The 12,771-nt window shown below is 36.8% G+C and overlaps 1 protein-coding gene across 1 annotated transcript; it reads left to right on the top strand.

Annotated features, from left to right (window-relative positions):
* The first annotated feature begins 1,496 nt into the window (after positions 1–1,496).
* LOC145105707 (beta-hexosaminidase 2-like) lies at positions 1,497–3,525 on the top strand. Its single transcript, XM_079042791.1, has 2 exons — positions 1,497–2,308; positions 2,407–3,525. Exons 1-2 carry the CDS (start codon positions 1,528–1,530, stop codon positions 3,354–3,356), a joined length of 1,731 nt encoding a protein of 576 aa, XP_078898917.1. The 5' UTR covers positions 1,497–1,527; the 3' UTR covers positions 3,357–3,525.
* Positions 3,526–12,771: the final 9,246 nt, after the last annotated feature.

Raw genomic sequence — 12,771 nt, 5'->3', positions numbered from 1 at the left:
ATAACGATGTGTGTTTTGGGGTTGAACCAACAATTGTTTATGAGCCTCACCACCAGAAACAATATCTAAATCTGTAAACATGTGTGCTGAATCTAAAATCAAGGTGCACTAACCTTTTAAGATAATCTCCTCCTTCTTCAACACATAAACAAATACACACAATAAAATTAATGTTGATTTCGTAAGTGTGCTAATTTCGCCATCGGTTTGACTTGGAAACTGAATCAAAAGTGTGTATGTGTGAGAGTGTGTGTTTATTGTAGAGAGAGAGAGAGGGAGAGAGAGAGAGAGAGAGAGAGAGAGAGAGAGAGAACAGTGGAGGTGGGTGGGGATAATCATTTTCTTTCCTTTTTTAAGTTAAAATGGTATTAAATTAATTATAAAAAATACAAAAAAGAAAATGAAAGGGCATAACCGTCATTTCAAGTTTTTTTGGACTAAAATCAAAAGAAGTTTTTGATTTTGGACCTTCAAGCAAGTCGGAAACGTTTTGGACCCTATCCAAAGTTTTTATGAAACCACAAGGACCAATTTTGCAGTTTTGTCCTCTCAAAATATTACATTACTATTATTTATTTAGCTTGTTTAGAAAGGGTCCTAGGAATATTCAAAGTTTACATTCGGCTCCTTTATCTATTAATACAGTAAAATATGCTCCCCAAAAGTTAATAAAATAATGGAAATCCGGCCGACTTAACACTTCAAGAAAACCAACGCAATTCACGGCTCGCCGGCACTAGTCGCCGATTAACTATTAATACATGTTCTTTATGCAAATTTGACTTATGTCTACTTCAATAAAATTAAATTAAACAGCTATTACATATTCAAAGTGAAGTAAAAATAATAATTTAATGTATGTTTGTTGATCAAAAAAACAATGTTTATTTTAACTTTTATCATTATCATCTATATTTTTGGGATGAACAGTGAAAATTCCAAAACAAATTTATTTCTTTGTTTATATTTAAATTAGTGACTCATTTCTTGTATACAAATAATATTCAAAGTGAATTTAATTTGTATTTTTCATCACCTATGTTATACAAATAAAAGCCAACAAGAGACTCTATAACATACATGGTGAAAATACAAATTAAATTGGATATAAAATTTGTATAACATTATTTATTTCAATTATTACAAAATGTTAAATGTTAATTTAAACATCATGATCATTTCATACGGCTTAACACAAACATAGTAAATCATTCATGAAATCATAACATATTTAGAAATATACTTTAAAAATACTATCAATCCATATGAAATCATATACCATATATGACACTTTACTACCGAATAATCATGGTTTAAATCATTACACGATTATTTATATCATTATATGAACTAAACACAAAACACCAAATGGAAGAAACAAAATGAGAAAAGAGATATCTAAAAGTTCAAACAAATGAAATATCCTTCGTTCCATTGACTTTTTATATTTTCAAAAAAGTATATAAATTTATCCTCTCCATTCTTCTACTCATCACTCATCACTCGCTTTACTTTCCACAACAAAAAATGAATATCAATAAATTTTCCACTATTTTTAACTTACTATTATTATTTCTCACTTTGGTTCCTTCAATCTCAGCCGTTGGATCTCCGATTAATATATGGCCCAAACCAAGATCCTTCATCTGGACCACCCCACAGGCAATCCCTTTTTCCCCATCTTTCGCCATTACTTCTCCGCAGCACCCCTATCTAACACCGGCGGTTAACCGTTACCTCAGCCAAATCCAAACCGCTAACTACAACCCCTTACTTGCTCCGGTCATCAACTTCACTACCTCCCTGCCGTTACAAACTTTAACGATCACCATATCAGATCTCAACGCAACGCTCTCTCATGGCGTCAATGAATCCTACACTCTCACCATCCCGTCCAAAAGCACCTCGGCTACTCTCACGGCGGCGACGCCTTGGGGAGCTATGAGAGGACTGGAGAGTTTCTCGCAACTAGTATGGGGAAGCCCTGCTCGAGTGGCAGCCGGATTGGTGATCTCGGATTGGCCTATCTTCGAACACAGAGGGATTCTACTGGATACTTCAAGGAATTACTATGGTGTTGAGGATCTTTTGAGGTTGATTGGAGGTATGAGTGCCAATAAACTGAACGTGTTCCATTGGCACATAACGGATTCGCATTCATTTCCATTGGTTCTGAAATCGGAACCAGCGCTTGCCGGAAATGGATCGTATGGATCGGATATGCAGTATTCGACGGAAGATGTGAAGCGGATTGTACAATTCGGGTTGGAACACGGCGTTCGAGTGATTCCGGAGATCGATATGCCTGGTAAGTCTCATTTTTGTCAGTGTGCGCACGTTTTCTGGCGATTCGTAATTCCCGATCGATTGATGTTATCAATGGCTCCTTTTCTTATCGTTATGCAGGGCACACGGGGTCATGGGCCGATGCTTATCCGGAGATTGTAGCTTGTGCCAACATGTTTTGGATGCCGGCGGGGGCCTCGTGGGAAGACCGGCTGGCAGCAGAGCCAGGAACCGGTCACCTGAATCCTTTAATCCCGAAAACCTACGACGTTGTGAAAAACGTCTTCACAGAACTCACTACTCTGTTTCCAGATACATTGTTCCACGGCGGAGCCGATGAGGTGGTTCCTGGATGTTGGAAAGCCGACGCCACAATCCAAAAATATCTTGCTAACAACGGCACTCTCAGTCAAGTCCTCGAAATTTTCATCAACTCTACCTACCCTTACATTCTGTCGCTCAATCGCACTGCCGTCTACTGGGAGGACGTTATTCTCGACGGCGAAATTAAGGTGAATCCTTCGATTCTCCCTCCGGAGACCACCATTATGCAGACATGGAACGGCGGCCCCAACAACACGAAACGATTGGTGTCGGCGGGTTACCGGACAATCGTATCGTCGGCAGATTACTATTACCTGGACTGCGGGCATGGCGATTTCACCGGGAATAACAGTATATACGATCAACCACCAGGCACTGAACAAGGAAACGGTGGATCTTGGTGTGGGCCTTTCAAGACATGGCAGTTGATATACAACTATGATATAACATATGGGCTGACGGAGGCGGAGGCGAAGTTGGTTTTAGGTGGGGAGGTGGCTTTGTGGTCGGAACAGGCGGATGCGACGGTTCTTGATTCAAGGATTTGGCCAAGGTCGTCGGCAATGGCGGAGGTGTTGTGGTCCGGCAACCGTGATGAGGCGGGGATGAAGAGATCTGGGGAGGCGACGGATAGGTTGAATGAGTGGATAAATAGAATGGTGAAGAGAGGGGTGAAGGCTGAACCGATTCAACCGCTTTGGTGCATCAGAAATCCTGGCATGTGTAATAACGCTATCAGTGCTTGATTTTTTTATTTTTGCAAAATAACATGTTCTTTTAAGTTGTATTTTCGTATCATACGATTGAAAAAATCTAACAAAATGTGATTACGTTCTTTTTATTAACATTACCTTGTAACCACGTTTGAGTTCTGCATCAAGAATTTAATGGAAAAAAGATTTGGTTTTGATTAAACACCCACCAAAGTTTTATGCTTGAAAACCCTTTAATAAGCCATATACTTCATTAATTTGAGACAAAATTATAAAAATGGTCTCTGTGGTTTGCCAAAAGTCACAAAGTCAGTCCCTGCTAATTTTTTTTTGATGCAAATGGTCATTGTGGTTTGCAAAACTTGCAAAGATGGCCCTTTTTACTAACACCGTTAGTATTGAGCCGTTAGGGACTGAATCTGTAAGGGCATTTTCGTCTTTTCAAGTATAAAGAGACTGAATTCGTGACATTTGATAAACCACAGGGACCATTTTCGAAGTTTGTTTGAAAAAGTGAAATAATTAGCTTAAAGAAGAAGGGGACAAGGCTCAAACTCGAGACCTCCACCCCTTTATACCACAAAGGCCCTTACCAATTGAGCTGGAAGCTCATTTAGTTATGTCTTCTGAAAACTATTTTATATAATAACGAAAACGTTAATACCTAAATAATAAATAATTACAAAAACCAATTTTTTTTATATAATTTTTTTTAAATAAAGCAAAATGTATTTTAGCTGTATTATAAAAAAAATAGTTTTTTACAAACAGTTTTTATGTATTTATTTTACGTAAAATATATTTTTTTATGTCTCTAAAAAATACGTTTTCGTATAAAAAATATGTTTTCGTAAAATAAAAATTTCATGTCTTTGAAATAATAATAATTAACACTACTCATGACATAAAAAATTTATAAATTCTTTTGGGTCGTTAGTTCTAAAACCGTTTTTTCGTCGGTTATATGTATTAAAAACAACATAACAACGATTTTGTTATGTATCTAAACAATTTATATGTTTTTTTTATGTTAAGAATAGTATTAATTATCGTTATTTCAAAAAGATATATCATTATTTCTTTTCTTTCTTCATTTTATCAATACGATTTTGAACTTGCGATTAATATGAAATGCGTATTTTAAATAATATATATAACCGATTAAGTTTTTTATGCTTTTTTAGATACATATAACTGAAAAACGGTTTTCAGAAAAACGATTAGACCAATTCGGTTATATATATCTTATTTAAAATACGTATTTCATCTTAATCGCAAGTTCTAAATCGTATTGTTAAAATGAAGATGAAAAGAAATAATGATATATCTTTTTGAAATAACGATAATTAATACTACTCTTGACATAAAAAAAACGAATAAATTTTTTAGATACATAACAAAATCGTTGTTATATTGTTTTTAATACATATAACCGTAAAAACGGTTTTAAAACTAGCGACCCAAAAGAATTTGTACATTTTTTTTGTGTCATGAGTAGTGTTAATTATTATTATTTCAAAGACATGAAAAAATATATTTTAGGAAAACATAATTTTTTATACGAAAACGTATTTTTTAGCGACATAAAAAAATATATTTTACGTAAAATAAATACATACAAATTGTTTGTAAAAAACTATTTTTTTTATAATACGGCTAAAATACATTTTGTTTTATTTAAAAAAAAATATATAAAAAAATTAGTTTTTGTAATTATTTATTATTTAGGTATTAACGTTTTCGTTATTATATAAAATAGTTTTCGGAATATATAACCAAATGAGCTTCTAGCTCAATTGGTAAGGGCCCCTGTGATATAAGGGGGGTGGAGGTCTCGAGTTCGAGTCTCCTTCTTCTTTAAGCTAATTATTTCACTTTTTCAAACAAACTTCAAAAATGGTCCCTGTGGTTTATCAAATGTCACGAATTCAGTCCCTTTATACTTGAAAAGACGAAAATGTCCTTACAGATTCAGTCCCTAACGGCTTAATGCTAACGACGTTAGTAAAAAGGGCCATCTTTGCAAGTTTTGCAAACCACAATGACCATTTGCATTAAAAAAAATTAGCAGAGACTGACTTTATGACTTTTGGCGAACCACATGGACCATTTTTGTAATTTTGTCTTAATTTGAGTTAAAATTTTGGAGGTTGTTATAGGGTTTTTTGTATTGCTTTTATTTGTATGATTAGAAAACTATATTCTAATTAGTTAGTTACTTCAAGGTTTTTTTATTCAGTCGATTTAGGAATTTGAGACCTTTTCCGTTTTTCGAGGATTAAGATTAGGTTTAAATCGTTATAATCAATACATTTGTCACTAGCGTTTATTAAAACGCTTGTTGATGATTACTAATTTCTATAAAAATTACTAGATGAGCACATGTGATTTCACAAAGAGAGTTTTAGACCAGAGGAAGTGATGCGGCCTGGACCAGTGGCAGATCCAGAACCAAATCTAACCGGATCCAAAAAATTCAAAAAATTATAAAATTCTTAAAATGTAATGTATTTTTGGGTTTTTGAAGTAAAAAAAATGTCAATGAGGGTATTTAATGTAAAAGTGGGTGCCAAAGATGGTTTTTTTTTTGTAAAACTTGGATTTTTGGAAGACTATTTAGTAGTAAAAATTGTGGGGCCCACCTCCAAGTGGGGTCCATGCACCCCACTTAAAGGGGCTAGATCCGCTACTGCCTGGACCGCACTCCCTCTGCCACATAAGCCATGAACACCGTCCCCTGGGTGCGGTCCAGGTGCGGCCTAGGGTGCATCGTGGTTTTCGGAGGGTGCGTTCTATTGACGAATTTGATTGGCTGCTCACATTTGACCGTTGCAAACGGTCCAAAATCTGATTTTTTTATTTTTTTTTCTCTTTTAAACTTTAACACTTATTTAAACCATTCAACCCTTCTCATTTTTTATACTTATCTACTACACTATCTTTCAAAAAAATCAAAAAAATGTCTTCGTCCAATTTTTCTGAAGAGTTTGATGTTATGTTCAATTTTTTTTGTCGCTGCTGCTACATGTGCAGAACAAATGTATGAAGCTTCATGCAGTAGGGCATCTGCCAGTGCTGAACTAGAGAACACAGAGATATATTTTTAGAGATCGTGAAGATGCAAACCAACGTTTGATACACGACTACTTTCAAGAAAATGTCACTTTTTAAGGATACTACTTTAGAAGGCGTTTCAGAATGTTCAAACCATTGTACGAACGTATAGTCGAAGATGTAACAAGGGAGTGTGATTTTTTCGAGCAACGGCCCGATGCTAGAGGTACACCCGATTTTACCCATTTACAAAAATGTACAGCTGCACTTCGTCAGTTAGCATATGGCATCCCTCCTGATGCGTTGGACGAGAGTTTTAGGATGTCAGCTAGGATCGCACAAGATAGTCTACACTATTTTTGCAAAACTATTATTCACTTTTATGGTCCAAAATATTTACGTAAGCTTACACGCAATGACATCATGAAATTGCAATCTCATCATGCTAGTGTACATGGCTTTCCTGGAATATTAGGAAGTTTAGATTGTCTACATTGGGCATGAGAAAATTGTCATGCCTCACACCATGGTCAATTTACCCGAGGTGATCATGGGCATCTAACGGTCATGCTTGAACCGGTGGCGTCATAGGATCAGTGGATTTGACATTCTTTTTTTGGTTATCCTGGATCCCTCAACGACATTAACGTTCTTAATCGGTCACCTATATTTAACAACATATACGATGGATCTGCACCGGATTCTTCTTTCCAATTGCATGGAACACCATATAAATATGGTTATTATCTAGTTGATGAGATCTATCCTGAGTATGCAGTTTTTGTTAAATCGTTTACGTGTCCGAATGATGCTCGTCGGAAAAAATTCAAGAAATCTCAAGAAAGAGCTAGGAAGTATGTCGAGCGGGCTTTTAGAGCTCTCAAGAAACGTTGGTTTATATTAAAAAACTAGCAATTTTTTTCAGCGAGGAAAAATGCATGAAGTCATGTATGCATGTATAATACTGCATAATATGATTATCGAAAATGAAGGAAAAGCGATATGTGAGTATGATGAAGAGGAAACCATTCACGCGACACAGGGAATAGAAATTGGGGGCGACGAGTATATTGAAAAAAGAGCAGAGGTTCGTTGCAATGAAACATTTCACAATCTTCGTATGGATTTGGTGGAACACATTTACAAGATGCAACACATTGACCTCAATTTGGATCCGGGGGAGGACCCGGAAGACGAGTTCTTGGAGGACGACTTCATGTAGTGCGTTTATTTTAAATCGTTTAATGTACGTTTTTTTGAGTTGGTAGGTTTAAAATTTCTAGTGTGTGTGTGTGTGTGTGTGTGTTTTTTAAGTTTGTAGGATTTTTATTTGGGCAATGGAATGTAATGTTATTTTTATCTTGAAGTAATGAAATGAATGGTTTTTATTAAAATTATAGTTTTTACTTAATTAACAAAAAAAACCAAAGTGTGGCACCACTCTTTGGGTGTGGTATGAGACCACACTTTTGTGGTAATGGGTGAGGTGGCGCCTATGTGAGAGATGATATTGTTTTTAAATAGAGTAATTAGGAATTTAGTCCGTGGAGTTATGGAGTATCTCTTGATACGCAGTCTAGTCCAAACGTTTTAATTGTTGAAATTGAAGTTTAAAGTAGTTTTATTTGTAACGAAATGAGTCAATGACTCGATACTTGTTGAGATTAAGAAGGTGTTTTTTGTTTTTTCGAATATAAAACGGTTTGCAACATGTAATAAGAATTTTGTTTGTTTTTTAATGTTTGTAGACTGCTGCAATAAATTGAAATTTAAATAAATCGGTTTACAAACTTAAAATAGTTTTTCAACACCGAAATTTTAATAATTCTAGTCTTAAAATGTCAAAATAACATTGACTTTCGACACCAGTTCTACCTCAAAGCATTCTAACCCTCGAAAATGCAATGTCGAAAAATTCTATTTTTCCGTTTGAATCGTCATTGAAGAGCCACTATCGAACCATCATCGAAGTTTCTCTACCCTTCGACAACACAAAATCGTTCATAGCATTTTCGACTGATTAACATCGAAAGCACTACAACAATAGTATCAACATCTTTGATTTCAACTTCTAATTCATTTTATACTATCGAAAAGTCAAATTTAGACCTTTTTGTTGACCACTAAATTTGATCATATAATTCATCAATTCTTCATCAATAGTCCAACGAAACTTACATTCAGATGTATAATCAACAAAAAACAAATTTAGGCTTGATCATCACCAATTTTGATCTAATTGGAAGCTATCAGAACATAAACCCAGTTCATCAAAATCTTACAATTCAACCAACAACAAATATCATATTTGACTTTCAACTCCTTTTTATGGATCGAAAGTAATTGGAAACCAATTTTGACTCTTTTACAATGACATCGATAACTAAACATAATCCATGGTCGGAATCACGTCAATTAATTTTGACTCTTTTACACTAATTATGACTTTTGTTCTTCGGTTATGGATTTTTTGTTTTACATATTTAAGCGTGTTGGGGTTTCCGCCAAGAAAGAGGCACCTGTGAATTTCTTGACTGGCCCGAAAAAAGAAAAGTCAACTCTTAAAACAACGGGGGTTTTGATTTTTGGATGGATTGGAGGGAAACGTGTATGTGTGGACCTTACAGGGTATCCCCTCTTGTGGGCTTGAGAGTTGGGGGTTTCACGGCGGGACAGACTGCTTTAAAAGCTGCTACATGTAAGGTAACCAAGCATGAGAAATCATGCATGGAAAATCAACACTTGTTCATACCATTTGCATATTATACGTTTGGTTTCCTCGCGTCGGATGCGGTGGAACTTCTTAATAGAGTATAATGGATCTGTTAAATCTCTATGCCCAAGCAAATTGCATGTATAACTTGAGAAAACTTAGATCCAAAGCATTAGGGTTGTATGTGCACCATAGGATTGTTATAGTGCTCAAAACCCATCACCTTATACCCATAAGAAGGTAATGAGAAGCTCTATACTTTAAACAACTCATACCCACCTTACCATATCCCGAACAAACATCCAATTTCCATAGAAGCCCGAGTTGACAAATTACCGAAATACCCTTTAACTCCAAAATACAAACCAAATACCCGAATCATCCAATATACATCATCCACCTCCAAATGATCCCAGAACTAACTTCTTCAAGGATCCAAAGCCTACTAATACCCAATCCTTGATCATCACCCCGAAATGGAAACTATGTGAAACATGGTGTTACATTTTAGACTCTAGAAAGGGTCCTAAGTCATAAAAATGAAGTCCTAATGGTTAGTTTTGCTCCATGCATCTTGTAGAAGGTCTTAATGGAATAGGACCTTGTGTTAAGCACTTATTGGACATGCTAGGTCATAAAGTTAGAGACTTTATGACTCCTAGGAGGATTTTGGCCGTGGATCTGAATTATGGATGTAAGAGCTTAAGCCATTAAGCTCTTAAATGGAGTTTGGGACTTGGGAGGGTACCCCCCGCGTACGAGGTCAACCACCCCAATGGTGGTCAACATGCGAAGCAACGTATGCCCAGTGTACCTCTGGAGTACGCCCCGCGTACGCGCCCTGAGTGGACTCGGTCAAGTTGACTCGGCTGGGTTGACTTAGTTGACCTAGTTGGTTTGACTAGTTAACTTTGACCAAGTTTGACCTTCAGGGTATTTTTGGTATTTTTGGATTTTGATGGAATTTGGTCATTGTTGGGAATAGGTGTCGGTTAAAGAGCTGAGATTCGAAGTCGGGACCTCATTAGCTTTTGTTTAGTTTGTGAGGTGAGTTTTCATCATAGTGCATGTGGGTCGAAGGAACCAATGCCGACCCTGTGGATTCGATATCCTGTTATGCATTCTATTGTACTGGAGTGATCTGTTAGATCAGTAACCTGATATATAGGATGATGTTATGCTTAGTGATCAGTAGACAAGTTTGACTGTCTGTAGACTATTATATGATTATCTGTTATGTGTGCACATGTTTGGTTAGTGGTTGAGGCTTTACTGCTTTGTGTGTTCCGGGGGCATTCCAAACCGATGGTTGATTGGGATCCCGAGGATGACATGACCCGTTGTGTATTGGCATTCCAACCTGATGGTTGATGAGCCTTGGGTATTCCAGTTGGGTTTTAGGTACTATAACACTCCTATGGTTTACACACAACTCTAATGCCTTGGATCTAGGTTTTCTCTAATTATAAATGCAATTTCATATTATCCAAAGCATATACCCTAACTAGCATGCAATTGGAGATATACAACATAAAAACTAGTTAGATGAATACCTCTTATTATGTAGCTTGTAGAACTTGGCCTTTCAAGAGATTAACACCTCAAGTGTGATGTCTCAAATGGTTCACAAACACCAAAAGCAAGAGGAGGACTTTATGAGAGAGGTTATGAAGCTCCAAATTCGGCTAGGGTTACATCTATGATCACAAGTGCCGATTTTTGGGAGTCTAGGGGTTACTTTTATAGTATGGAATTCCTAGAGTCTAACTTGTAAACCCTAATTCACTTCCTTGGGCCTTTAATCCAATAATCCATATGATAAGCCCTTTGGACTAAATCTTCATGGACTCCCACATAGAATTAGTCCATTCTAATCATTATGGATTATTAGCCTAAACTATAAGTATTACTGATTTACTTAATCAGTCCCCATTAATTTAATTAGTCTCTTTTGATCACTAAATTAATTTCAAATCAATTCTTGATCAATACAAATTAAATAATATGATTTCTCAATTAATATATTATACTTATAATATATTAATAAATCACAAATAACCTCTTTCTCAAATATCCATATTATCAAATTGCTCTGGCGAAGGCAACCCAAAATGGACCATGCTACTATCGAGTCAAGTACATATCTATTATAGTTATGGACTTAGACACCTAATCCAACAGTCTCCCACTTGGATAATTCTAATAACTATTATTGCAAGTACGACTTCAAAAAACGACTAGCAATCGTAGCTCTCAAAAGCCGCTGTCGAACTCTGATGCATAAATTAGATAATGGATCATATATTCCTCCATTCTTACAAGATATCGTATGAACTGAGACATGGATTATAATCATTCTATTTGTTAATGTGTTGTTTCCCGATTTCCGATTTATGATGACTGACTAATTGAACAAATCAAATCAGTCCAGGCTTGGCCAAGCGCTTAGGGTGTCATCACTAAATCATTGAGGGGCCCACATATATCGATTTTATCCCTCTTAGGGTAAAAGGAACGGATAAACTTTGAATCATATGATTGCTCAATTTACTCATCAAATCACACACAACAATACGTTTTATAACACCAAGTTACTGGTGCGTTTACGTATCATCAATATGCATGTAACACCCCTAATCCAGCAACACCAAGAAAGGTAAGGAAAGCCCTAAGTCAAAGGGTCAACTCGTCGAGTCCAAGGAGGAAGTCGACGAGTCGAAGCGGGCTCTGTGTTGCAACTTAAGTAGCTGACTCGGCGAGTCGTGGGACTGACTCGACGAGTCAGGTATGGGTTGGGAAACCCTAATTTCGGGACTTGGTGCCCTATTTAAACGCCCTATTCTCATTCTAGGGATTCGTTTGTAGCCTCCACTGTCCAGAGACGAAACCCTAGCCACCCAACTTCATTCTTGAGCTTCTGTGAGAAGATTAAGGTCCCTTTTGAGTGCATCTTGAAGGTCGTAGGAGAAAGGAGCAAGGAAAGGAGTATAGATCCAGAGTTTGGGTGACATCTCAGATCATTTGAAGGTATAAAGCTCATACCTTGGCTATTAATCATCTAGATCCCCTTCTTAGCTAGTATCTTGTCACTTTTGGGACCATTTCCAAGGCCAACCCGAGTATTGAGCCTTTCAGGACGAATATAGATTAGATCTGAGCATTTCTGATCTCTAGAAGCTCTGAGTGAGAAGCCTTACTCAGCTATGGCCTCCTTTCATGACTAGACCTCCATTGTAGCTTAGATTTGGTGTTTTAGCTTCATAGCACCTTGCATGCACGTAAAGTTAGCCACTTTACGTGTAATGCTAGCCTTAAGAGTCCAGATCTACAATTGGGAAGCAATGGAATGGACTGTAATCGACAAAATGAAGATGATGAAGGTGGACTCGGCGAGTCTGTTCTTGGACTCGGCGAGTTGGGTCGAAACCCTAATCCCTTCTGGTTATGAGTCAGACCAGTGAGTGGAGTGGTGACTCAGTGAGTTGGACATGACAGTACTCGGAGATTGGAAGACTCGACGAGTCATAGGGTGACTCGGCGAGTCGAGTCGCAACTTGTAGGATTTTCTGAGTTTATGAACTCGGCGAGTCAATTGTGTGACTCGACGAGTAGGGTCAACCTGGAAGGTTGCCTTGACCAGGACTTTGACTTTGACTAGAGTTGACTTGGTATGACTTCTGG

Source organism: Lactuca virosa, chromosome 4, assembly GCF_052849685.1.
Source record: "Lactuca virosa cultivar CGN04683 chromosome 4, Lactuca_virosa_CGN04683_v6, whole genome shotgun sequence".
Lineage (NCBI taxonomy): Eukaryota > Viridiplantae > Streptophyta > Magnoliopsida > Asterales > Asteraceae > Lactuca > Lactuca virosa.
The sequence above is the reverse complement of the archived record's forward strand: the minus strand, read 5'-3'. Positions and strand labels throughout refer to the sequence as shown.

What these genes read in the sequence shown, in the direction of transcription:
- LOC145105707 (XM_079042791.1), top strand. Translation starts at nt 1,528, where the DNA reads ATGAATATCAATAAATTTTCCACTATTTTTAACTTACTATTATTATTT. An exon ending in TCCGGAGATCGATATGCCTG is followed by an intron (nt 2,309 to 2,406) that starts GTAAGTCTCATT and finishes ATCGTTATGCAG; the next exon opens with GGCACACGGGGTCATGGGCC.